Source organism: Scomber japonicus, chromosome 21 (assembly GCF_027409825.1).
Source record: "Scomber japonicus isolate fScoJap1 chromosome 21, fScoJap1.pri, whole genome shotgun sequence".
NCBI lineage: Eukaryota > Metazoa > Chordata > Actinopteri > Scombriformes > Scombridae > Scomber > Scomber japonicus.
The window spans coordinates 17,762,578-17,790,438 of record NC_070598.1 but is presented as its reverse complement, the minus strand read 5'-3'; the positions used below and the strand labels follow the sequence as shown (position 1 = coordinate 17,790,438).

General features: G+C 38.9%; 1 protein-coding gene across 1 annotated transcript; it reads right to left on the bottom strand.

The window, feature by feature from the left end:
• Positions 1-176: 176 nt before the first annotated feature.
• LOC128382471 (receptor activity-modifying protein 3-like) lies at positions 177-27,861 on the bottom strand. The gene is made up of 4 exons (XM_053342462.1): positions 27,604-27,861; positions 9,190-9,219; positions 8,622-8,781; positions 177-643 (listed from the first exon to the last, which is right to left on the bottom strand). Exons 1-4 carry the CDS (start codon positions 27,653-27,655, stop codon positions 388-390), a joined length of 498 nt encoding a protein of 165 aa, XP_053198437.1. The 5' UTR covers positions 27,656-27,861; the 3' UTR covers positions 177-387.

The window sequence follows — 27,861 nt, the reverse complement described above, 5'->3', positions numbered from 1 at the left end:
CATTTTCACCAGGAAAAAAACATATTGAAAATACACCCACTTGACTTCTTGCCAAGAGGTAGATTAGAAGCTCAAAACCTCTCATATGTGTATGCTAAATATAAACCTACAGCTAGAAGCCAATTATCTTAGCTTAGCATAAAGACTGGAAACAGGGGAAATGTAATATATTAAATTAAAAAGTACTACTTTATATTACTAGAGACTAGCTGTATGGTTTTCACAGGACATGTAGGTGATTTGTATTGCCATTTGTGGATTATTTTGACCAACTGAAACAATCTCCCAAAACCTCTGTACACTCCTTCATTGAGTACAGTATTGTTTTAGTAGAGAAGTTGAGCTCTTCTCCCCTCTTCCTTCATCCTCTTTAATCTTCCTTTCCTCCTAGGCCAGGATGTCACTCCTCTTACTGCACCAGACCACCAGGGCGATCATGGCCAAGGTAAGAAAAACAGGGACGAGGATGAGGATGGTTAGCGTCTCGTCCGGCGGATCCACCCATACCACCTGATCCATGGTGCAGTTGGAGAAAAAGTGCTTGTGTATGCGGATGATGAAGCTCTCCACCAACGGGTTCGGCCAATAGCAGTCGACACTGTGGGACTTTGACTCTGTGCAGTGGGTGAAGATGTGATACTCACTGGGGAAAAAGACAGAAGGGAGAAGAAGACAGGATTAAAAGAAAATCATCTCTAACTCCTTTTTTAGAAGAGTTTTTCCTGGGGTCAAATGTTCAGCTTTTTATCTCATTTACTATCTCGCTATTCATCAGTGTCAGCACACTTTCCAGAACATGGACACGGTTCAAAATGTTCAACTACCTATTATGCATATCGTGAAAGATGCATATCGTGAAAGATAAATGGCAGTTTCCCATCTATTGAGACTAATAATTACCTTACTTTTCCTTCAGTGGGCTCTTTGAAAGGCACATAGTCATTAAAACCCTCCTATGGTTTAGCTTGTATAAGTCATCTAGTAGCTCTTATAAGAGGTTTGCAAGTAATCCATCATTGTGACTTGCTATATAGCGCCCTTTACTCGCTTTTTTGGACCACTACTGTCTTCTGTCGCAACAGGCATTCAGGGCTGTTCAGAGCCTTAATGGAGCTTTTCAGGCTTAGAGCTCTGCTTTGATGAATCCATTCAGCCAGCCCTAATCCCTCTTTCTCCACCCTGAATCCTAAATCTTCCAGGTCCAGTTTCTTTTCACATATATCCACTAACTATTGGTATTCTCATCAGACAAACAGGGAATTGAGCAACTGTCAAATTGTCTCCAAATCTGCTAACACTGGCTCCAAATCAGAATATGAAGTATGCTGTTTACATCATAGTGAAGCTCTGGACTGTGACAATCTGAGATATTCAAACTACAGAGAAGGCACAGTTCCTAAAATGCATGTTTTTGTTCAGTGGATGACAACAACATGATGGGTGAAGATGTCAACATAGTGAGAAGTGGGCCGCTTACTGGGAGGTTGCTAGTTTGATCCTCTGCCCTCATTAACAGCACTGAGGGAGGCCCACATTGCACATTATGATGACATGAAAATAACAATGATGGCAAAACAAAATAATTATAAATGCATTGCACACTGCTCTGTTATGAATGCACTAACCCCACTTAAAATCACAAGAGACTAATGAAAGCTAATGTGGTATTTGTATTTGTACTACAAAGAGCCCTTCACTGTTACCCTTTATTTCAATTGTAATGTTAATTTAAGTGAAGACCATTATGAACAAAGCTAAAACAACTAGTCTAATCTGAAAGACTTAATTGGCTGCTATTTTGGTTTCAGCTTATCAAGTGTGACAATTTACTCCTCTGCTGTGTTTTATATCATTTAAATTTGAATATCTATGGGTTTTGGACAGTTGGTTGAATAAAACAGGCAATTTGAAGATGCAGTCCTATTTATAATAACATTGTCGACTGTCTTTCTCCCAGAAAGAAACATGCAGAGATGGTTCCAATCAGATGGTGAGGGAAGCATGTACTGTAGTAGCCTGAGGGGTGAAACAGAGGCCAGAATAGTCCACAACACACTGCCTGTTGTGAGCGTATTGTTAAAACTGAAGAAAACCACACACACATAAACATTTGTGTTGACAATCCATCTCTAAATCACAAGATAACATCTAGAACATTACGTACACTGCTGTTAGTATTCACCACACTTTTAGTCAACAGTGACCATTACCAGCTGTTAGAGGCCATTATGGCAACCAATATATTGGACCATCCTAACCCATTGCCCTGTACAGTACATATAAGTTACCCTTTGACGTCAAGTGGTAGCCATTGTTTTGAAAGACCTTTGCTTAAGTGCTCCAAATCAAATAAACCCTGCGGCTGTCTATAGGGGATATTGTGTGTGTGTGTGTGTGTGTGTGTGTGTGTGTGTGTTTATGTGTATGTGTATGTGTGTATGCTGCATATATAGATGTATATATATAGTGTAGTGCATACAGGGCAAAAAGGCACCAGATGCCAGTGATAAGAAAAGTGTTTTGCTGAGAAAAGCTTCCTGTCAAGTCTGAGCTCAGCAACATTATATTATTAAACCAGCGGAAGCTCATATGTTAGTGTGGAAGCTGAAAAAAGAGTTCTGCACTAATGCATTTTAGATAAATAAAGGGAGATGCAGGGAGAAGGAAAAAGCCATCTAAACTTAAACTATCAACCAGAGATTTTTATAGCTGTAAGTTAATAGTTTGTTCTAAGCAAATCAAATAAGGATCCTTAGAAGTAAAATTCATGTTTAACTTATTAAGCTATTCATCAATTTAAAGTCAGAGTTCATCTTTCTTTATGGCAATGATTTGAAAAACTGACAGGGACAGTGGAGGCAATGTTTGAGATGCATGTAACAGCTTTCAGGCAGAAGTGATCAAAATGCAGCATGTAGGACTACAGGGACTTTTGAAGTTGTTTCCCAGATGTACAAACAGCAGTTAACAGGTTTTCAAACTGTCCACTGAATGCAATCAATCAGCTGGGAGAGTGAAAAATAGCTTGACAGTTCACAGTCAATTTAATCCCCGTGTACACACACATACACATAAGTAAATGTTTCTGAGTGCAGACAGACATGATAGTTGTGTACTATAGCTGCTGATAGCAAAACATTTGTGTCTTTTTTAGTATTTGCCAATAAGTAAAACTTCCCTCAGTACCTATTATTAAGATGCTTATTGTCCACATCTAGTAAAAGAACAGGCCTACACAAAATATGTATTTAGCCTAACAGCAGTTCTATTATATCAAGATTATGATCACAATTATAATATCAAGACTTAGACTAGGACTATATGATAATATAGTCAGTTAACCTTCACATTTGGCCATCCCCCCTATTAAAAAATGAACAAATCATCTACCGCTGATAGCATTTAGCATTGCACTCATGTAACAGTTCTGATAAAAGGATCAAAACCGAGGCAGCCGGACTATGCATTCTTCCTGCTTGTTAAACCTGGTGCCTACATTACCCACAAGGCATCTCAACTTTATTCACATATGTTTTAGTACTCCCCAATACCTGACTTGCATGAAGGTCAATCAATAATCAATAAACAATAATATTCTAACAATTTACTCAGTTGGTCTAGTGATTGTACATGCTGACTGTCCTCTCTCTCCATGGATGGCACACTAACAGTTGCAGTTAACAGTCTCTTGCCAGTTGTGTGGACCACATAATCCATTTAAATGAGGCCTTTCTGTCATCTAAATGATCAGTTAGGTGCCATTAAATGCCACAGGAAAATGCTCTGATGACATCGGAGCAGCATCTGGTCAACACAGATGCTGGACATAATTCCAAACAGTGAATATATTTGATTAAACTGGCCAGATAAACCAGCTCCACTGTTTCTTTGTACATAACATCAAGGCCGGCTGCTCCTGGAGCAGTAAACCACTCAGGGCAGGAAATCAATATGTTATTAGAGGTAAATGATTGAAGTGTGTAAATGCATGCATAGGCACACTGGAACAAGGCCTACAGCTTAGTGGTTGGTCTATACCCTTCGCCGTGTGATCCAACAAGCTCGTACCGCCTCATTCCAAACAATAACAGTCATGTTGACTGAATGTTTGGCCAGCAGCTATCACTGCAGGGAGGCACGGCTCATTTGTCAAATAGAGGAAGCTCTGCAGGGGTCACAGCTTGTTTAAACATGAGGCCCCTCACTCTCCAAGCCTGATCCTTCTCACCACACTCTGGTCCCTCTTGTGCCTTCGCTCTCCCTCTTTTCCTTTCTCTCATTTGCTCTCGCCTTCTTATCGTCCTCCTCCAGGCTCCAAAGTAAACTGTTAAGCAGAAACTCAGTGTATCCTTTGCAGTCTTGTAAATTAAGTATTGCACAACTAATGAATCATTTGTCTAATGAAAATGTGGACTCATGCAGGCAGAGCTCTTAGGAAGGTAGTCATGGTAATTTTGACATATTTGTTGTTGTTTAGTCCACAAAGGGACATAATAATAATAATAATAATAATAATAATGATGATAACAATGATAACTTATATAGCAACTTACACAGTGTTTCACATTAACACAGCAATAACAGAACAAAAGTCCAAAAAAGACACATAAAAATTGAAATAGTAAAACCTATAAAACTATAAAAATAAAAACTAGAATCAGGTGAAATCAGGGAAGGTGGTGTGATAAAAGTACGGTTTGAGCTTAGATTTAAAAGTTGTAACTGCCTGCCTTATGTCTTCAGGCAGGCTGCTCCAGAGCCTCGGGGCTCTGTGCCTGTTAGTCTTCAGCTGAGGGTCTGGAACAGACAAAAGGCCTGAGGATATCAAAGTGCAAGCAGGGTCGTACATACAGTATGGGGGATAAAAGATCTGAGATACAATGAGTCAGACCATTTAGTGCCTTGTAAGTAATAAAAGAACCTTGAAATCAATTCAAAAAAGTACAGGAAGCCAGTGTAAAGCCAGGACCATGTGGTCAAACTTGTTTACTATGGCCAGCCTGGTAGCTGACTTCTGTACTGCCGGAAGCTGCTCTACATTTTTCTAGGTAGGCATGTTAAGAGGCTGTTAGAGTAATCCAGGCATGACGAGATAAAAGCATGTCAAATGCTTTCTGTATCTTTCAAACTTAAAATAGGTTGAATTCTAATGATTCTAGATGATAAAACATGCTTTTTACAAGATGTATCACATTATCACTGTTATCTTGCTTCATCAGTAGCCACATCTTCTGGGAAATCTGGGTGACATTTGGGATATTTTGCACTTTTTACAATCTGATCTACTCACAAAACAAGACAGAATATTATAAACTTTAATGTCTACCAATTATATAATAAATAATGAATGGATACACACACTGTACATATTTGAAATGCTCAAAATGTAGAAATTGTAGTTTATCTATAAAACTCTCTATGTCCATATCCTCTCCATATATTGCAGTTTTTTATAAGTATTGCTGGTTAATGAAGTAAATGTGAAATAAACAGAGACCGGACATTACACCACCCATCCTGCACTTCAGGTACAGACGAAAACAAGTGAGCCAGCACATGAAAGGATCTCTTGACTATTTATAGTCACGATGGACAGTCCTGTGTTAAGCGGTTTCTTCTAAAAGCAGCAGGGATGGAAAAGAAGATACAACTATGTTTGCTTCTCACGGTGAGAGAGAGACACTACTGGACCACATTTGTACACCTGTTCATTAAACACACAACCAAACTGCCTGCTGCTGGCTGAAGTCGTTTCCTCTTGTGAAACTCACTCGATCCCACGAGGTTATGACACTGAGTGCAGCCAGCAGAGCACTGCCCTCAAGTCATCTGACTCGGACTCCGAACAGAGTCCTGTCACAAATTTCGTGACTTCAGACATGACTTGACAACAGTTAATAAAAAGAGTTACAGAGTTTGACTGCAGTGACTCGTGAGTTGATTTGGGCTCAACAGAGATTTAAAAGAGTTAATTATCATATTCAAAGACAAAGTAGACAAATATTACAGTAGATCTATCTGAATACATTTTAGGTGACATTATCTTACAGTATACAGTAAATGTAGAGGGACTGAGGGAAAAGACATGGACATCTGACTACACTGCACTGCACTGATACAGTCTGAAATAAAGGATGTCTGTTGTAGAGTAAATGATAAGTTCCCACTCATAGCTACACTATATGATTTGTTTTGTTATGTTGTTAACAGTAGCTCTTGTTTTCACATGTTTTTCAGTAGAAACTGTTCATGCTATAATTTCTGGTACAAAGGCTCTAAAGTTTGATGTTGTTTTTTTCTATCAAAGTGTTTTTATCCTGTGTATTTCCAACAGTAACAAATCTAACAAACATTCCACCAATGAAGTAATACTTTGTCTAGCTGTACCTAATGATTACTTTTGTCAATGAAGTCATTATTTAGAACAATATAAAAGAAGAACAGCAGCAAATCCTCATATTTGACAAGCTGGAATCAAGAGTGTTTTTGTTTGTGGAATATATCAGAAATAACTGATTATAGTTTTCAAATAATAATTTGACTTAAATCAAATAGAGGCTCAGATCTGTAGTTTGAATTTTCAAACCATTGGTCATTCCCATCCCACACATGTGCTCACTCATTATTTCTTTGCTGTCATTCCGCTGGGTGTGAAGTAAGGCATCAGCTGTTCACATCAGCTGGTCACATCTAACCAACAACACATTCATTGTTAGCCTATCACCCCCCCCACCACCACCACCACCACCACCTTCCCATCACCGTCCAGTCTTTGTGCAGATTCATCAGTGCATCAACCTCATCAGCCTTATCAGCCCAGATCAGACTGAAGTCTCCCTGTAGAGTCTAAGCGCCAAAGACTTTTGACAATACTTAATCAATCATAATATTAATCAATATTATCTGTAAATAAATAATTTAATTAATTCACATGTCTCTCCTGATTGAACTGGCCATCGATGCAGTTGTGCTTACTTTTTCTTTTTCTTTTTTGCATTAAAAGTGATGAAAAAAACTTTACAGCTTGTTTAAGACTCTTTAGAACATGAATAGGTTACTACATTTTTAGGACTCAAGACTGAAGTATCTTACATGAGTCTTGACGGTCATATATATAACAGTGAATTGGTCTCACCACTGACCAACAGATGTCAGTCAATTATTGTGTAAATGGAAATCAAAGGCATTCATTAGCAGCTCAGATGTTTCCCCTGACTGTCATCGCGCCTAAAGTCAAACATCTGGCTTCATGTGGCTCATGTTGGGTTGCAAAGGTTACTCTTGATGTGGCTCATTTTATCTGTGTGAAACTGTGTGTTAACCCTAACCCTGGAGACAAATATCAGTTAGAAAGAAGAAGAAAAACAGAGAGAGCATATGACCGATGGGTAACACTGGAGATTCCTCTTCCCAGAATTTTTGGATATTTTCCTGAAATCTGTGACTCATATGATCGTATTGATGTTGATTTTATCTCCCATGTGCATGTTATTGCGCAAGAAACCAGTCTCACAGTCTCCCTCCCCTACTGGCTTTACAGTTAAACTAAAGGGGCAAAAAACAAGATGAACGTGAGGGGCCAAAGCTGAGAGGAAGGAATGAGGTGAAAAGCTAGATAAAGATAGATATAGATGGGTGGTCGGGGCTCGGATGCCTCTTGGAAACAGCTCGGGTTTAGGGGAGCAAACCTCCATCTGTTCTCCCACACACAGTCATTACAGCAGCTGCGGGAGACTGAGACGAAATACAGTACAGCCTTTCTATCAATCCAAGTGTGTGTGAGAAAGAGCAACAGTGCAGGATTGACAACCTCTTAACTAAAACTACAAATATAGAGCACTTAGACAGGAAGACAACACTACTGGAGAGTAGTGGTGAAGATAAGAGCTTAAAAATGTGGGGTGCTTTTCAGTGTCCAGATGTGTTTTATCTTACACAGATTTCCACAGGTTCTTAAACAAAATGACTAATTGTGACCTGTAAAAACTCGTAAAAACTCCTTCAAGGGAAGTTTCCTAATAACTTGGTTACTCTTCCATCACTGTCAAATTAAAGCTGCACTCGACATCTAATGTAAGGAGAGTTTTAAGTTTATTCTTAAGATTTGTCACATCCTGTGTGCGAAGGAGACTCCCCACCGTTCTCGACATCAACACATCATTTTGGGCCAGCAGGGTGAATTTATGGACTTTGAGGGGGAAGAGATGCTTTTCTCTGCTGCAGGCCAATTTTGTAGTCCAAAAGCATTTAATTTATTAGGAAAGGACACCAACATCTATTTAAAAAAAACAAGCAAATAGGTACAGCTATTCCCTGCTATTCCCTATGTTGCCCTGAAATCTCCTTAACATAAAGCAAGAGTAGGAGTGTATGTCATGGCTGATAATCCATTTTGGAAATATACAAAATCAGGTTAGTCAGCGATAAATCCGTCAAAATGTGATTATAACTGAATTGAGTCTGTGTGTGTGTGTGTGTGTGTGTGTGTGTGTGTGTGTGTGTGTGTGTGTGTGTGTGTGTGTGTGTGAGTGACTGCTCTCTTGCAACCAGTATGATGAGTAGATTGATACCCCTTAAATATGAATATGCAGTCAGTGTAAAACCTCCACACATGGTCGTACCTGATGAAGTGTGTGAGGTTACACCAGTACTGTGGATCTACGTGAGCCATGTCCCGCTTGAAGTCTTCACCACAGACCTCCAACTCCCACTGCAGACGGGATTCATTGCAGGCTCTCCTGGGCCGGGGGGGAGTGGGCTCTGTGTTGAAAGTGTCGGTGGCTAAAGAGAACAGAAAGAAGAAGAAAATGGAGCGTTTATAGGTCATGTGTCCTGTTCTGTGTGTGTAACCTCTAATAAACATTCATGCAATGAGTAGCTGAAATTAAACAGGACAAAGATTCATGAATGTCTTACTTGTATTATTGCATTATTCATGGCCTGCATACCGCATGCTTTTTATTATTTTGACATTTTTCTTTTTTCCAATCATGTTCTGTCATAGAGCTGTGACTTTTATTTTCATGCTGTCCGTTGTGATTTTGTTTTCCATCCACTTTGTTTTTGAAAAACTGGAAATGTCTCATTTCAACAATCTAATTCTTCTGTTGATATTTTTCTGCAGCAAGGAGTCTCAAACTTAATCTTTTTTTATATCAAAGGAAGGAATGGATTTACGGATATGCTTACCTGACAGTCCTCTCATCATCCATGCATTGACTGCAAAGAAAGAAATAAAGGAAGACAGTTAGAGCGGATAGATGGCTGGATACATTTGGGATGACAACAAGTAATTTCATTTTCTAATGCACACATCAGCTCCATATTTCTCTGACCTTTAGCCCTCCCAGCTTGTCATCCCCTAATCCCTTCCGGGATTGTAACATGCTGTTCATGGATGTCAGGGCTGATTTTTGACTTCACTGAATGCTAATACCTCATATGCACAAATGTAGAGAGGGAAAAAATGACTGATTAAATAAATAAATGGCGGTTAAAGGTGGGGGGACACCCATTGCTCAAAACATCACTCATAGCCACTCATAGTATTGCAGTGAAAAAGCATCTTCCCCATAGACTGCCATTATAAAAGAGACACGGTAACAAAAAGGCCAATTTACCTTTGTATTCTGAATTTTTAATGTTAAAATAATCCTCATCAACGGTTTGTTCTCCAGTACAAAACATGAAAATAACACTCATGTTTGTGGTAAAATGTACTACAGTGGAAAACCCCACAGAGGTGCCCAGTTCTATACAGTACTAATGCTTTCTGAACCATATATATCATTTTTGCATATGAGCAGAGCCAACAGCCAAGGAGAACAACAGCCATACAGACCTGAATGTTATTTTGATTGGTGTCAGCAGATTATTGCTGATGCATCAGAGGTAAGCAGGATAATCGTGTCTTTGTTTATATAATCCATTTGTATGTGCATTATCATGATGGAAATGGGTGGGAGGGGTAACTGGGAAATCCATTATTTGTGACATGCACTATGTTTTTGCAATTTTCTCCATGCTTCCATTTTTCTTATTTCTTTTATTCTTTCAGTGTATTTCTCAAAGTTGAGAGGAAGAAAAAACAAATAAAAACAGCGAGAGGGAAACCGAATGAAAAATGGCATGTGAAGAGAAGTATATCCCAGTGATATTCCTCTATATAAAAATACATCCATCATATAAACATTTAATTCAAGTTCTCTACCCTGAACTCTGATCTGAACTCAAGCACAGAGCTTTCTTTTTTTGGTCAGCTGAGCGGTACGAATGAACAGCTGAGTTTCACCAATGACCAAAGCTAAAATGCTGCTGCACAGGAAAGGTGTACCTCCCTCTGAAGTCCCACTTACAAAGCAGATAATCAGTTTGAAAGACGCCCCGCAGGACAAACACTGTTACCAAGTTAGCCTGCTAAATTTAGAGACTTCCCTCTTTGAAAATATGGGATGTTTTGAAGTGGATTGTTTGTTTCATGATGAAAACTTTTAATCCAGTGTATTCATCTTAACGATCCCCTCCAGACATGAATTAAGACACGCAAAAATAGTCTGCTTCAAACAATAATGTGTGTCTGATGTGTTTTTCCTACAAAAAAAAGTTACATTAAAATCTAAATTAAAATGACATCTGCTCCTTTTCCCTGATGAAAATTTCCAGAATCTATGAATATGCAAATTTTGTTCATTATAAAAGTTCAACTGTTTGATACAAGACGTCTTCTACTTCTAGCGTACTGATGTGCACTGCAGGCTTCAAGTTTCCACATCGCTCTTGTGTAAGTTGAATATTGGACCACGAATGGCTTCAAGACTATTTGTGATGTCCCAAATCCTGCTTGTAAAGCCCAAAGCTTGAAATTGGTTTTCCAATGAGCACAGAGAAACTTTCCACTTTCAGCACAATGTGAAAACAACCTTCTAGTGTCAAACTCTGCACATTCATCATCCTGCACAGTGACGCTCAAACATTCAGCTGTAGGAGCAAGTAGAAAAACATATTTTGGAGGGGACTTTAGATATTATACCTAGAACCATCTAGTTTAATTTCAGATGTACTTTGATGGTGTTTCAACCTGTCAAGAATAAATTAAGATTTTTTTTTGTGGGGGGGGGGGCAATTCTGCAGATTCTTTAATACATAGTATGACATTTTGGGATGCTACTTTGCTTTCTTGCAAAAAATTGGAAGACGAAGAAATACACAAAACATTGGTTAATGTTTTCTTCAGTTCAAAAAGTCGCACCAGTTACTGCCAAATCAACCGCACCCTCTTTTATTAAGATCTTGGACTCAATATCGGATGGATTTTTTTTACACAATTTTAACGCCACAGAACAAATGACGGGTCAAAGCAATGATTAACTACATAAAAATGATATGCTTCCTTTCAGGAGGCATAATACACTCCATCATTTAAAGTTCAGGTCAGTTCAGTTTTAAAAGGGGATGAAATATATTTCTAGTATGAAGAGGACTCTGAGGAGTGTGATGAACACTTTCCTTTTCATTGATCCAAAGTCTGCAAAGTGTCAGAGAAAGGGAAAAAAGTGCTCAAATTATAAATATAGTTGAATTAGATTAATACTTTAAAGGAAAAAAGCTCCATCAAATTCTGTTAGACGTCATTCTGTGATGTTCCGTGTTCAGTTATGTTTTGGCATCGCAGCATATTCCTCAACCTGCCTTACTGACAAAAATAAAAGATATAGTAAAAGCTTTTCTATTAAATATTTTTCTAATAAAAGATGACACAGAATCCTGAGACAAGCTTTTTCAGGACAAAGGGGCTCAGAGAGTGACAACCTAGTCAACCTCAGCTTTATTAGACCAGATCGAGAGACAGCTAAGGGCGCTGCCTAAGAATCCCCAAGCAAAGAACAGGTCATAAAGTCAAAGCCACACTCATTTTTCCCCAGAACGGTTATCTCAAGGTATTAAATCCACTTCCTGTCCTCTCTTCAAAGGGAATTAGAGATTCATAAAGACGTACACACAGACAGAAAATCGTTTCTCACAATTTCTTAAGATGCTCTGAGCAGCCAGAGCACAAAAACGTGTGTCCTTTGTGTCTGCGAATTAATACAGCAAATCACAAAGCACTCCTAAAAATTGCACCCTTTGAAAGTTCTCCATCTCTGGCTTCTAAACTTGGCTTTCAGCCCTCCCGTTCCCACAGGTCTCCTCTTGCATTTAATTTCTCCCTCATGCAGGCGAGTCCAAAAATAACATCTCATGTATATCGTCCAACATCAATACATCTCGAGCACATAAGCCCCAGCACAAAGCAAATATCCCATTTGCACTCTTTGATAACAAACTACTTACAATAGCATGTTCTCTGTAGGAGCTTTCAACAATATTGTGAAAGAAAGCTTATGTAAAGACGTTTTATGTGCTATAATGTGGGTGCAACAGCTGATAAAATGTTACTGTTTCAAGTAAACCGAGCAATAGAAAGAAGCAGGTTGCTGATAAATCACTGAAAGGTCATTCAGTGCAACATATTTCTTACGGTTTTTTAATAACTGCAGAGTGGAAAAGCTAGATAATTAGGATCTTTATTGAAATCTTTTATAATAATCACAGTAATGATGGAATGAGATCAATATCTTACAAATACACATACACAACCAGTGTAGCTGTAGGCTAGAAACAGGTGGTAGTCACTGATTTCATTTCTTTTAATTAACATTTTGATGAGATACTGGCCTTGCATTACTGATTTATGATCACACTACACGACCAAGTTACCAAACAGATTAACAGTTAGATTAACAAATTCAAGTCTTGCTCTTTATGTGATAGGCTAATTGTCTCATTTGCATGTGAAAATCATCTAAAAGTACAATGCCCGTTCCCAGAGTGTTCTTGGTGGTTTCATTAAAATAATTTGTGCAAATTCTGTACAGAGAATAAATTGAACAAATATAAAAAGAAATAAAGAAATTCAGAAATGTGAATATCTGATCATTGCATTCCTAGTTCTGTTCATTCTTCACTTGACGCTTCTTTAACAAGTTCACTAACATTAAATTTATACTGTTCGGGTATGATTCTCACAGGTTGTTGACAAATAGTCCTGCTAAAGAGCTGTGGTACAAAACTGTTTGTCTTTTTAGTTATTAATAGACACAAGCAGGAGGGAGGAACTGATGAAAATAACCTGTAACAACAATCTAGCTGCAGGACTCCCCTAAGAGCTCTGTGCGACAGCAAGAGGGGGGGGGGGGGCTCTGAAACGAAATTCACTCTACCCGTTTTATGAACTGGGGAGAATACAGGGAGAGTGTGAGCGCTTTGTTTCAGTTTAACAGCTATTCATGCCAGAGTATAAATTATAGCAGCTTGCTCTTATGGTAACTCTCTCATCCCGGTGTGTGACAGTTTGCCAAATAAATAACCCATGTTGGATTTAGATAGCAGAGAAAATACCAGGTCAGGGAACTGAACCAACTTCTTAAAGCAGCATTAAATGATTATTTGGATAGTAGAACGCTGAAGAAGGCTGGAAACACCACAGTGGCGTTATGTAAACTATTAAGGCAAGCGCATTAGCAAACATTTGCAAACATTACAAATCCAGAGCAACACTGCATCCATTTGGAGTTGTATTTCTAACCACCTGACCCAGTATTCACTCTCCTTTTAGATCTGTTTTGGTTGCTAACTTTGTCTATATATGATTGGATATTACACAGGTAGCATACAGTGATAATGTGATAGTTCTGTTTGTTGGTCACTACAGGAAACACCTTTATCATTACATCATCATTATCGTTATTTAATCCATTGCTAAAGTGGACATATCATGATTTTTGTGATTTTCTGTTATGTTGCTAGATGTCTGTGTTAAACATGGTCAACGGTCCAACACTTGAGGTGAATGTATGTAAAAGCTGAACTGAGGGGTTACATAAATAGCCAGTACATATAAAAATATATAAATATATTTGTGTAACTATGGCTGTATATAAATACAAAGCAAAAAATATCTCTTTTCTAGGAGCTGCCATCCTGCTTTTGTGATGTTTGGAGCCACACTCTATGCAGTACAGTCGAGATGACGGCCCACAGGACACTGCCTGGTGGAGGTTTGAGAGCAGCTGTCACAGTTGACAATCATGGCGTCATGATTCATTTTTATATCATTAACTTTTATTTTTTAGTTTAGCTCACGTCCTACTAATGTGGAGGAGGCAGGATTTATGACCTATACTGAGACCAGGGGGTGATTGAGATGTTTGAGGGAGCTCTCACAATTTCCATCTTTGTTACAGTCAAAGGGACAGTATAAATGTAATATATTTTTGAACTGTAAAAGAAATGCAAAGATATTCCAGTTAAGTATATAAATACAGACCTGGAAATACAACTGATTTAATATAATACAATACAATAATATAATATAATACAAGTATTGATACGTGTAGCTTTAAAGTGCATAGAGCATGTGTATGTGTACAGCATCTGTTTATCTGGTCCATATAAACACAGAGCCCCTAAACCTCAAGTATAACAGCAGGACAATCACCACCAAATTGCGAATAACAGCCTTCCAACAGCACCTCTTATCTTTCCTCCACTGTGAGGATGAATAGCAGCAATACAATTTGTCTGTCGCTGTGTCTGCTATCACAAATACCTTATAGACTGTGAGTTGTTGCAATGTCTTTGCACTTTACTGAAGCCATGACTGCCCATTTGCCGTAGCTCTCGGTAAAACTGTTTTCAAATGAGCTGCGACAAGAGGCACAAGACACATGACTAACGAGCTTCATGGAGTATTTTCAGTTTTCAGATAATTAAAGTCCTAACCGGTAATTTGTTTCTCATTAATTCATTCACAACCTCTCATCAATTTAATCTCTAGTACTATAGAAAGCTGAATCATTAGTTCTCTCATCAATCAAATGCAGACAGTTGCTTTCCTATTTGTTCAGTCATCTAGCCTAGTGGTTCTCAATGTGGGGTTGCCTGACACCCAGGGGTCCTTAAGGCATCATTTATTTTCACTATAATCCAGAAGCAACACAATGATAGAACATATTACTATTTTTGTTGTGGGTTTCATACACTTTCTGTTATAAAAGCAAAAATCTTATCACATGGGGGTCAGTGGCCTAACTTGTGTCAGTTTAGTGGGGCTTGATGTGAGAAAGTTTAAGAACCACTGAAGTGCTTAGGTTCATCTTCACTGAGGTTCAAAGGGCTATGACCACTATTGCTGAGAAACAACAGACAAGTCCCACACATACAGACACACACATACAGTTATTCAAATGAAGCCCTTCCTGTCCACCGTGGCTTAGAGTTTGTCTTGAATCAAGCCCAGCTTTTCATGATGTAATCAGATCAATTATCATTTTCAAAAGGGAAACTGGCTTAAACATCATAGTGCAAGCAGAGTATCATGCAGGCAAATTAACATTTCATTGCTTATGTAATTCTAGTCTTTGAATAAAATTGTGCAAGTCTTGTCCAAAGGAGACTTTAATGTGAACATAAACTAAAACTGCTATCTATAGCATAATAAGTGACACAAACACAGAAAAACACAGACATATTATAACCAGCATAATTAAGTCTCATTTTGTTCCTCAATGTATAAAGGAGGGAATTACCCATACTGCAGGATACTCATTAGATTCTCTGCATGTAGGAGTTTATAATTAGCAAGACACTAACAGGCTGCAATGATAAGCCTCCATAAATAATCCACAAAAAAACAACTTCCACTGGAGCATAATGCTGGTACCTATAAGCAATAATCGTTAAGCAGTTGTAATGCCATTACCGCCCACACTTTTTCAAATTTATGAGTGGATAAGGAGAAGCTTTAATCCAACATACCCTTCTGAACTCAAATAGAAATGTCGAGTCAGCTGAAATATAGCCGTATCGCTACATTAAAACAGCATTAAATCTGTAAATTATACGGGCCAAGCTGAGCTATTTGAAACAAGAAGTGAATTAAATCAAGGTGTTTGTCAGAGTTACATGCGAACGGACAGCATGACAGCCCGAGGATCAGTTGGCACGCTGTCACACTGTCATCCTGTGCCTTTTAGGCTCTGGCAAGATGAATATAGATGAGAGGAAATGGAAAATGAAAGAAAGTAGATGAATTGCCAGCAGTGGCCAAATGGATCTGAAGCACACACAGAAGTAGTAGGGCTTGTGTAACAGCCTCTACCTTCCTCCCCATCATTATAGGGACAGGAAGGTAGTGAGTTATAGTGAGCGATTCAGAAGAGGGATAGAAGTAATAGTAAGATTTAATTAGGGAGGAAAGCTTTTTGCATTTCTCTGCCAGCTACATGTTTAATTTGATTATACTTTTGTTCGTTTAAACACAAGGCAAAATGGAATACTGTGTCCCAAACAGGATATGAAGGAGGTCTTGTCTGTCTGTGTATCTCTGCCTACAGCAATAAAAAATTAACAAGAGAAATAACTCAAATGGCCTTTTGTGTCTTCCTTTTCCTGCTGCACCATCGGAGGTGTTCTATCACAGTCTTTCTACACAGAAGCCCCTGAGTAAAGTTAGATGGGATTTTTAGAAGCAGATGGATAAAACGATTAAAAAAGAGAGAAGAGGGTGGACATACAGTTGGTCAGAAAGAGTGAGGAAGACAGGAAGAGAAAACTGAAGTTGGCTTTCTAAACATCAGAATAAACCAACAGTCAGTTATTCTTTACAGACAGATAATGTTGCTTTCATGTTGAAAGAAATGATCAGAATAAAATGCAAATATGCTGTAAAGATACATAAATGAATATGAACATAAACACATAAAAACCTTACATTTAAAACCAAACATGTTGACGAATGGTGTCATTTTTACATGTCTTTTGAAACTTACATACTTGAATTCACCGGCAGTTATTAGCTCTGACAATTTCCCCTTCTGTACATCCTTCAAGAAGATAGTGGCAGCTTATTTAAGAAGATTTTTCGTCTAACTCATCCTAACTTGGGAAACAGCCATCTATAGAACATTGTGAGAATGCAGGCCATACTAATTTTGACTTCTGGCCATGTATGTACACAGCTAAGGAGGAATCAGCCCATTGAAAAATTGTGTTTATACAGTATGAAACAAAACAGTGAAAACTGACCGGCACATATTGTATTTCTTGTTTCATCCAAACAGTCCAAAATCCCATAATATTCAATTTACTATATTGTAACACTGACAGTATTCAGAAAATTCCCACATTTAAAAACATGGAACCATCAAATAATTGGTATTTTTAGCTGAACAATGACAATGAATCGATAATCAAAATAGGAAAAAGTACTAAAAAGCCAATACATTTTCTTTCGATCGACTTATCATTACAGCTCCATGTGATATAAATGAGATAATAATATAAACAGGACTGAATAACAACAAAGGCACACTGAGTACAAGGGTTTGTGAAGCCATATATATAACAGTATCATCAGAACTATTAGATACTTTATCACAAATATGAATATGAATTACATATATGGAAAGTAGCAATGAACCTAGTAAGGGACCCTGGGGAACACTTAACCACCTGAACGCATTGAGCTCTAGCTGACAGATGGCAAACCACTTTACAGCTTGCCTAGATGAGTCGACATTGCAGAGTTTATTAACCAAGTGGACATGGTTAACTATGTCAAAAGCCGTAGACAAATCAGCTTCACAGCATTTTCAGCAGTTGAGTGTCTCAGCTGTGGTAACACTGTGTTACAGAACATGCGACCACAGTGAGGACTGAGAACATGTGAGACTAATCTAAACACTGCATGTTTCAACACATTTCAAACTCAATTTCATCTTCAAATGCCAGTCAGCTTTCATGAATAAAATACTGACCTTCCTCTGCACCTTCAAGTTACTTTGAAGATGTTATTTTTTTGGGTTTTTAAGCCACGATGTCCCCTGTGTTCACCATCTGCAGAAAAACAACTGAGGCAAGCTAGATCAATGGGAACACAAGCCTCCAAGGGAAACATTTGTTTTGTTTGTATTTCAGCAATGCAGATGACATCTAAGCGAGTCTGAAGCCAGGAAGGAAGGAACAGGATGGACACCTTATTTTAGAGTAGGTTTGTGAGGTTTGTGAGGTATTGACTTTCAGATTTTTGTAGAAATCAGAATCATAAAAATCTATAATCATAAATTTGAAGACTTGAAATAATGCCTTTTAGGTCACACAAAAGAAAGGTGAAATGTCATCTAAATATCTTTTAGCAAGAGAAAACGTATTCAGCTTTTCCAAGGATGGACTACTTTGGTATTCTTTCTCCTACCAGATCCAGGGGAATTCACAGCTCGTCAAACAATGACTGAGGTTATCAGACTGAGGTCAGTGACGCAGACAGGGAGTTAAGGGAGGGCCTGCTTTTAAGGAATATTTTAACTCATCCTCTGGAAGATCTTTTTACTAAGACAAGCAGAGGCAGAGTTAAAATGAATGTCAAGTAACTGCTTCAAGGTTCACATGTATCCAACGCTATCATTGTTAAATTAGTTGTGAACCCTGAATAAACCCTGGCAGAATAAACTAAATCAGGTGACCAGTAGTATTAAACACATTGTTAGCACAACTGTTTTGCATATTCTTCCTGCTATAGGATGTTGCCATTTGTTCATTCAAAATCAAAGATGTCCTTATTGTCATGTCTCAGCACCCACATATGTTGAAGTTAGATTTCTCCTCTGCATTTGACACATCCTCTACACTAGGAGCAGTGGGCACCCATGTTCAAACGGCAGTTCTTCTTGCCAGTGCTAGTGATCAGGGGCACTGACAGAGTATTAACCTAACATACATGTCTTTGATGGTGGGAGGACACCAGAATAGAACAATATGCAAACTCCACACAGAAAGGATCTGGGACGGTCCACTTCCCTCTTGCTGTGAGGCACCGGTGCTAACCACTGAGCCACTGTGATGCCCTATAAAGAAGATAGAAGCCATAGCATTGATTATACAAGCACTTCAGCAGTTTGACCTCCACTAACTGTATGACAGACAGGCAGATACAGACTGTCAGTCATCCCAATCATCAACAGACCTCTCTGACAGGAAAGTGAATGACCTTGAAGCTGAGTGCAAACATAACTGGCGAGTGTGGAGCCCTAATCTGACAGAACAAGAAGGAGAGGATGTTGTTGTGATAGAAACACTGACCTGTCAGGGTCACATAAGGTGCAATGTTACATGTTGTTGTTAGTTTATCTGAGAAAAGAAGAGAGGAAAAAACAAATTTTTGGGTAACAATATGTAACATAATTCTTATTAAATTTCCGGTGCCTGATCTATTTGTGATCATTTGTACAGTTCTCTTTACAACAGCAAATGAAACTAAATCTTGCATTGACTCGAGTGCAGAGTTCTGCCCAGTGTTAATGCCCTTAGTCTAAAACATTGGTCAGCATTTCAAATAATGATAAGCTATTACTGAAGATATATTGTATTTATGGTTCCTGCACAAACCCATTTATAATTATTAGCTCAACAAACATAAGATTTCGAAGTTCCATTATCTTAGTACTGAAACCACTGATTACATTTTGTGTCCCAGTTCAGTATCTCACATTTCTTCTTTTGTTACCCAGATATTGCAAGATTTTCACTGTTATTCCGCAAAATGTATTTTCTTTGAATTGTGTTTCTTTGATATATTTCCTTTGGGTTGAAAAGCCTCTAAAGCTGCCTTTACTATGGGTAATAAAACTCTTCAGTGACCCCGACTAAAAAAAGCAGTGACTTCTTTTAGGGATTTACAGACTGTTTTTCCTCACGATACACCTTTATATCGAAAGTTGATATCAGACTTTTTTTTAATGATAAGTATTAACAGCAAGATGTATGCATTTACATTTAAAGCAACATTTATTCATTTTGGACCATTTGGGGGCAGCACATTGAACTGTAAACAATAACTGCTGCAGTGCCTGAATGGAGATTGTGTTAGCAAACAGTTACCAATTTACACATCCAGCAGACTCAGCAATAGCATTCACATTGAGTTGTATTTGTGGACACCTGATGAAATTAAGTTGAATATTCACACTCTTTTTAGCTCTGTTTGGTCTCTTGAGGGAAACAAACTCTCAAATGAAATACCTGGCTCTTTAGCTACTAAATGAAAGCTTAAGTACACTGGTAGAATAATGTGGGTTAAAAACAATTAACCTGTTGTGGCTGGAAAACTGAAACAATGATATGCTCAAATACTCCATAGAGCTGCAGGGGACTCTGAGTGTTTGTTATTTTGCAGCTTTAAGTGATTGTAAGGACTCATATCATCTATCGTAAACTATAGATACTATACATTCACTGCAAATACTGCTACATTATTTTTCTACTGTTCTCTCTACTCTCTCACTCTCGAAAGGAACCTTTATTTTTAGCGTAGAGGTGACTGAAAACATACTGGTGCAAATTCTTGGATCAGATAGGAAAAATAGTAGATCACAAAGTCGTCTTTTCTTTGTGTCTCAGACTCTTTGTCCTTCTAACTACTCCTGAAGTTTCTGAGAAATCTTTTTTGTAGTCAGGATCCAAATCTTAATTTATCACTTGAATACTAATTTCCAGAGGATGGCAAATGAAAGGGAGCAATAATGTTCTTTTTGCGGTGCTACAGCAATCTGCCTGGTTAATTCTAATTTGACACATTTTCAAGAACATTGACAAGCTCGTATCGAACAAATATGAAAAATTTAAAGATTAGGAAATGTAATTTTGAAGCTGGTTTTGTCATCTGTCAATGCCTGTGAGCGTCTTTATTTCTACATGTTAATTTCTCCTCAGTCAACCATCGACACCAAAGCAATCAATCAACCAAAGCATGGACAAAAGCAATCACTTCTCACTGTAGATGAGAAAACCAAAAATGGAAATGTGATCAGCTTCTGTTCTCGCACAGTCCCCATAAAAATAAGCCTATGGGATTCACAGTGAGAAAAGGCCACAGAGATTGACTGCTGAGTGTTTATTATTCACCTACCAGCTGATGTGCCAGGTGAAGCGAACCGAAATTAATTCAGAACTGCAGTGGAGGAGACTGAACAAGAGAGCGATTGGGAGAAAAAGCCACTCTGAAGTTCGGAAAAGTGAGAATGGTGAATATTGTATATTAAAGTCCAGTCAAACGTTATGTTGGTATAGTTAAGTGCATCTTTCCGCTGATTCTCTTTCAATCGACTCTCAAGGACTAAATTTAATCACAGTGAAGAAGAGTGTCACCTTTTCAATTACAGGAGAGCTACCTTTCCCTCAGGTCTGAGTGGAAGTCAGTTTTTAGCCTGTTTCTAACGAAGTGGAGACTTCCATGTAGGGGAATCTAGGGGTCAAGAAGGAGAGAGAGGAAGAAGAGACTGGAGAATGACACAGATGTGGGGAACTCTGGGTACTTGGCAAACAAAAGCAGGAAGAGGGGGAGGAGGAGAGGAGGAGTAGTGGATGACCATGACGGAGACAGACAGAAATAAAATGCCAGTGGCAGTGAAGAGAGAATCCATGACGAGGGACTTTCCGGAGAGATTTTTTTAAAAACCTATTACACTATTTGTATGCATATGGTGCGACAGCAGCTCAGGTGGTCCAGCGGGTCACCTGATGATTGCTAGGTAGGTGGGTTGACAGCATGCTGTAGGTGAATGAGAGGTACTGCTAAGGGCTTTGTGTGGCTCTGGGGATAACATCTCTATATAAATGCAGTCCATCGACCATGTGGAGAGGAAAATTACAGGCAGGCTTCAGTGGAATAGGCCCCTGTGGAGCAAATCCATCTGTCTATGAGCCACCATACCTTGTTTGGGAGCACTGAAGCTGCAGCAGTAAAGAATCTCATAAACATTTTGTTTGTCGTGGAGTATCTAAATGAAATCGAGTCACTAAAACATATTTTTTAGCACTAATTTTAGTGTAAAGGTCTATGCATACAGGCGTGAACGTTTGAGTGCTCATACAGATTCACAGTGCAGGCTGTTTGTGATAGATAAGGAACATGGATGCGGTTATAATACAGCGAATTGGCAGATTCAGTGGACTTTATGCATTTCCAATTATTCTTCGTTAGCAAAGATAATCAACTGGAAAAACAGCATTATAGAGGCAGTGCAATTCAGGCTTTCATCAGTATTCCCCATTCACTTCTCCTCAACTCAAAGTGTTCAATCCTAAAACATAAAAGCCACAACAGCCTGAAGCCACTCTGTTTTATCCCCCCTTTGACAAACCACAAAAGCAAGCTCCACTGGAACACTTGCATCCAACAAAACCCAAACATTTGTTGTTTGGAATAACATCATGGCAGGCATTAATTATCCACTTTATGTAGGCTTTTAGAAAAACACCAAATGCCTCAGACAGCAGTGACAGTTGCATAGTTACACAGAAAAATACAAAGCTGTAAAGACAGGAGTTCAGTTTAAATAGGCGTTTTCTTCCTAGATAAATAAGCTGTTTGAATTCCAACTTGGACCAATGACAAATGCAGGATTCCTGACATCCTGTGGTCTCAATGAGTGTTGATGCTGAAATGGATACTGTGATTCATTTACTTCCATTCTCAACCTTCCTTTACTGAAACGGACACATGCATTTCTCCACTTGTCCTTCAATGTCCGAACTTGCTGAAACATTGATGATGCACTGCCCCACACAGCCAATCAATGATAAATATGTCAACTTGTTCTGCCCATTAATTATAGTCTGTGGTACAATCTGTGTGATAAAAACCAGAGCACAGCACTGGAATGCATTATCAACTCCAACGCTAAAAAATCTCATCAGGGATGTGATGGATGGACAAATCAACAGATAAATTATCAGGCAGTGGAGGTTAAGGTTATGTATTGTGAACAGATGGACAAATCTGTTCACATGTAATATCCTCCTCCAGCAAATGTGATATAAGCCATGCAGTGGATCAGTGGTGAGATGTTTCATTTCCAAGTTTCTGTAAAAATATATTCAGTGGTGTCTAATCCTGCAAGAATTACAACAAACGAATGTACAAATTCAGATTGACCTAAAGCCCTTTTCCTTTAGAGACAGATTGCAAATAAGGAATTGAGCAAAATCTGGCTATATTCCTGTCAGCTGTCTGACCAGTGACAGTGCCAAAGACCTCTGCCTCTGAGATACTCAGGACACTGCCAACAAGCTGTTCATTTGCCTGTCTGTGAGACAAAGGAGCGGAGGAGAAGAGACAGCAGTGGAGGGAAAAGAGGGAACGTTTTAGTGATGTGGAGAAAACCCAGAGACAATCTGACAGAATTACAAATTCAAATTGCAACACTGAGTCAGAGGCTGTGAGGACAAAGAGGAGTGTTAAAGGGGTATTAATGAATTTAAGACCTCTGCTGACATTGCTGTTAGGGGCCAATACGAGACAGCGCTGTAAAAACACTGGCAGAGCCCCTCTGTGGAGGTCTCTTTGCTCTTTTTTCTTACTCTATTGATTTAAAACAAACAAACAAATCAAATTCTGTCTCAAGTTTATCAGCTGGTGCCTCAACTTGTATCACCCAGGAGATATAGTAGATCCACAGTATGTGAGAATAAATACACTGTCTGACTGCTGAACCATAAAACTAAATGTGTTGGGCTAGTTTATCAACTCCTCAGCAGAAAATGTGCTTTTAAATAACTCTTAAAGCCTCCAAACCTGCAGGTCAAATCTTCTATTTAACACATGTAGAAATAGAAAACAAGACACTGTGGTTTAACAAACCTACAGTTTGAAGCCACTGGGTTCATACAAACCTCCAAATCTCAACTAAACCAACTGAATACAGGCGTATCAGTGGGTGGGCAGCAAGATCTCCTAACAACTTAGTTACTGAAAGTTTTGGTAGGAACTAACTGCCTCCCCCGCCTCCAGTCCCAGGGCCAAGCTAACATGTACCACACAAGTCATTTATATCCAAGAAGAACTGAGCACTCTACTGTAAGATCATAAAACTTGCCCAAGAGCTTTATGAATCATCCCTGTAATGTTTTGACACCAGACCATAGCAAACTATTTCTGTGAGGAAGAAATGTTAACAAAAGACTTTCCTCTTAATTTCTACGTGAGTGCAGGGTCTGGTTCTGAATGTAAAAGTAAAGGGCAAGGTATAAAAACCACCCTGAGCGTTAATTAAATGTTCTCAGCACGCTTAAGTATGGAGCAACAAATGATTCAAACAGAGCACAGTGGATTACAGCCACAGACAGACTGATAAAATGAGAAGGATACCAAAGTGTTTATTTAACTCACCTGACAGTTTCAGCTCATTAAGATTTGTCTGCTGTTCTCATTTGAACTGGGAAATTACTTTTTGGCCACACAGCTATAAATGTTTTATCTTCTGTGAACGGTGTCATCATTAACAAATTTCAGCCTAACGTCTATCATTAATTACAGTCAGTCGTCAGACATCATTTGAGTTACACATTCAATTAAACATTCTGATTAATAGTGCTCAATACCACTTATTCTGTCCTGTGATTGGAAATTGGACAATGTCAGCAACCTTTTGTCAGAACCTCTATATTCTGATAGAAAGAGACAACTTGCTGCCATCCTGCTCCAACTCTGCCCTCTTGCTGCTCCTTTGAGAAGCTAGGACCAGTATATGATGGCTCCCGCAAATTGATCTGTCCTCTTGCTGCTTCCTGAGATTTTTTTGATGTGCTTGTACAGTTTGTTGTAAGGCTGTGAATAATTAGTTATTTTCATTACCTTTTCATTGATTCATTTTGGTGATTATTTTCTCCAGTAATAAAGTGATCCTTCGGTCTATAAAGGCAAAAAAAATGTGACACTTTCCATCACAATTTCTGAGTCAAGCTGACAAATTGTAAATTGCTTATTTTGTCCAACAAACAGCCCCAAATATACTCAGTTTACTGTCACAGGACTCTAAAAGAAACAGCAAATAGTCATATTTGAGAAGCTGACTCCAGTTAATGTTTGGCATATTAGATAAGCACTGAGCTAATAGAAGCATCTATAAAGCTTAAAACACCTCTGCAATCTGTTGACCATCTGGTGCTTAGTCAGAAACGCACTCAGTACTCTGCACAGTGACTTGGAGTCAGCAGGACCTCAGCATTTTAGACTTTGATATGAGCAGGATGAGCAAAGAGACAAAGTTCAAGCCCCTTCTGGTGCATGAATCTTTAACAGGCCCCTGAAAGATTAATAATGCTCTTAAAATACTCTCACCGCAGTTGGGCTTTAGAGAGGGCTGAAACATAACTATGCCTGGGGGAACAGCAACCACTGGCTTTATTACACTAAGCATGAACTCTAGATGTTCACTCCTTTAGGTATGAGAGAGATGTTGACATCCAATCACCAGCAGCCTCTCATGCTTGACAAGCCTGGCATGACAACCTGCAGTATATGCTGATTCTCACATATTCTCATGATATTGAGCTGTTCTTTTTATGTTTGGAGATACAGAGAAGACCAGAGAATGTGCTTTAGCATCAAGCTCAAGCAGCAAGAAACTGAGGTCTCTCAAAAATGTCACCTCTCCACATGACATTTTTAATTTTGGATCTTGGATCTGGATCTGGGTTGAAAAATCCAAACTATGAGGACACAAATGTAAACTTAAACGTGAGGATTTGTTCAAAATGCAAATAGTCCCTTTTGTCTTCCTTTATTTTAGCATTTTAAAACTTACTTGTCTTAATTACTTGAAACGTATTTAATTCCTGGAATGTGCAGGTGATAAACCCCACCGTGCATATCAACAGCAATGTGGTTAAAAAAAAAAACAGCCCAGCATATGGACATCAGTCTCATGGACTGAAAAGAGCTCAACACGCTGAAATCTCCCCACAGCTCTGTGAATAACATATTACAAGAATAGCTTAAAAACATTTTTTTTCACAACAGTGCTTTTTTCAGATGGCAGTGGAACAGAAGAACCCCAAGGCATTTTTCCCTTGCTGTGAGAGTGTATGAATAGCTGTTTATTGGGGTAAGCAGATGCTTCGCAGTCAGTGGGAATCACTCTTTTTCTGTGGTACAGATGGGGACCTTGTACTCTAGTTTCTGCTGCATCAACCAAACTGGCTTTAAGAGTAACAAATCAGGGTGACTCAATGTGATTTTACTGCATTATGTTCTGGTTTTCTTTGAAAACGCTGCATCTGGCCATGAACTTTCTTCCTCCCAGTAGGGCCCTTAATGGGAAAATCTTTGAGTCTAGACAAGAGTTATCACAGGAAACTACTGCTGCATGTCTTTACAGGGCATCACAGCATGGGAATATCAGCACCAATTTGATAGAGGCAGCTGCAGTGAAATCATAGCATTTATCATTTTTGGATGTACAAAACATTGATGAGAGTATGTTTGATCACACATCATTGTGATCAGTCCCCCTTTTCTATTACACTAGAATTGACATACAGCTCTGCTTCAAGTCAGAAAAGACTCATCTTGACGCTAGTTTTTTGTTTGACCATACAGCACTGCGAGGGCCACAGCATGGCAGAGATCCAGACAGAGAGGGGAGTCCGGGCTGAAGGTCTTGGCCAAACATAGACTACATCCTCCTGTCTGTGGTAAGCTTAACTCTTTGTATTGGACCCCTGCTTCTGCCATTTATCTTTCTGCACCTGAGTCAAATTGGGCACGTTAACCCCTGTGGAGACTCAAGGAAAACAGCAACACTCTGCCTCTATGAGCCTGACTTTTGAAGTTTTACTGAGCCACAGACCTTGAAATTGAAATCCCATATCACCTGGCTCATGTATGCACATGGGAGGAGGCCAGGTAATTTCAATCACAGTCAGCAGAATCAGCTCAGCAACTGCTTTCAAAAAGCTCTTAGTCCACTTACCCAGCTCCTTAACAAAGTCACTGCACCACAAACCAAATAAATATCTGTATTCCTCTTTATCACTGCCTGCAATACCGCTTACTTTTCTGATAGTGCTACTACTACTACCTCCACCTGACAATGATTATAGCTTAGAATACCCCCTTAGGAGCATCTAAATCATGACAACAATTACACTGGTGTGTGTGTGTGTGTGTATATGAATCCATCAGTTACAACCTTCCACCATGAAACATCATTTCATACATGATTTCACCCTTGCACCACCAGTTAATGAGCCAGATCCAGAAATTCCCATTGGCCACAATATATGGGTCAGGTCTGTCCACTGGGGCATGATGCTGTGGTATATTCTCCATTCAGTGCATGCTCTATGAGATGTGATTGATGTTCCTGATGCTTTTTAACCATGCTCATTACGTGCACTTTGCATCCTGACACACTCAGGCAGTGCTGAGGGACACATAATGTGTGAACAGCAAAGTGCATTTGAGATAAAGAGGCACTGCATGTAATTCTCGAAGGTGGATGTACAGTAATAGCCTATGGGCGCACTAATAGAGTAGCATGATGTCTGACTATAGTGGGAAAGCCAGCTGAAACATGGGTTGTAGTTTTCAGTGTAATGCTGTGACATTTCTGGCAATAATGACCGCACACAGACAGCATAGGTGATGGAGGTGGGTATTGTAGGGCAAGGTTTCAGTCAACCACACGTGTTCTGTAATTTAAAAAAAGAAAAGACAATAATACTCACCCAAAATCCCAACAACAAAAAGTTTCAGTACTGCGAACTCATTTGTATCCATCACGCTTAAAAAATCCAGTCCGACTTTGAATGAAACCTCAGCTGCAGCTCCGTGGAAATGGACATTTAAAGCGAACCATTATTGTAATTATCCCAAATGTGCAACTTTGAGTCCCGTCATGCTGTCACGAGGCAAAACAAACTGTGAAGGATTTTGGTGGGAAACGCCAGAAAGAAAAGAAATCGAATCCCGGAGCGTGATTCCTG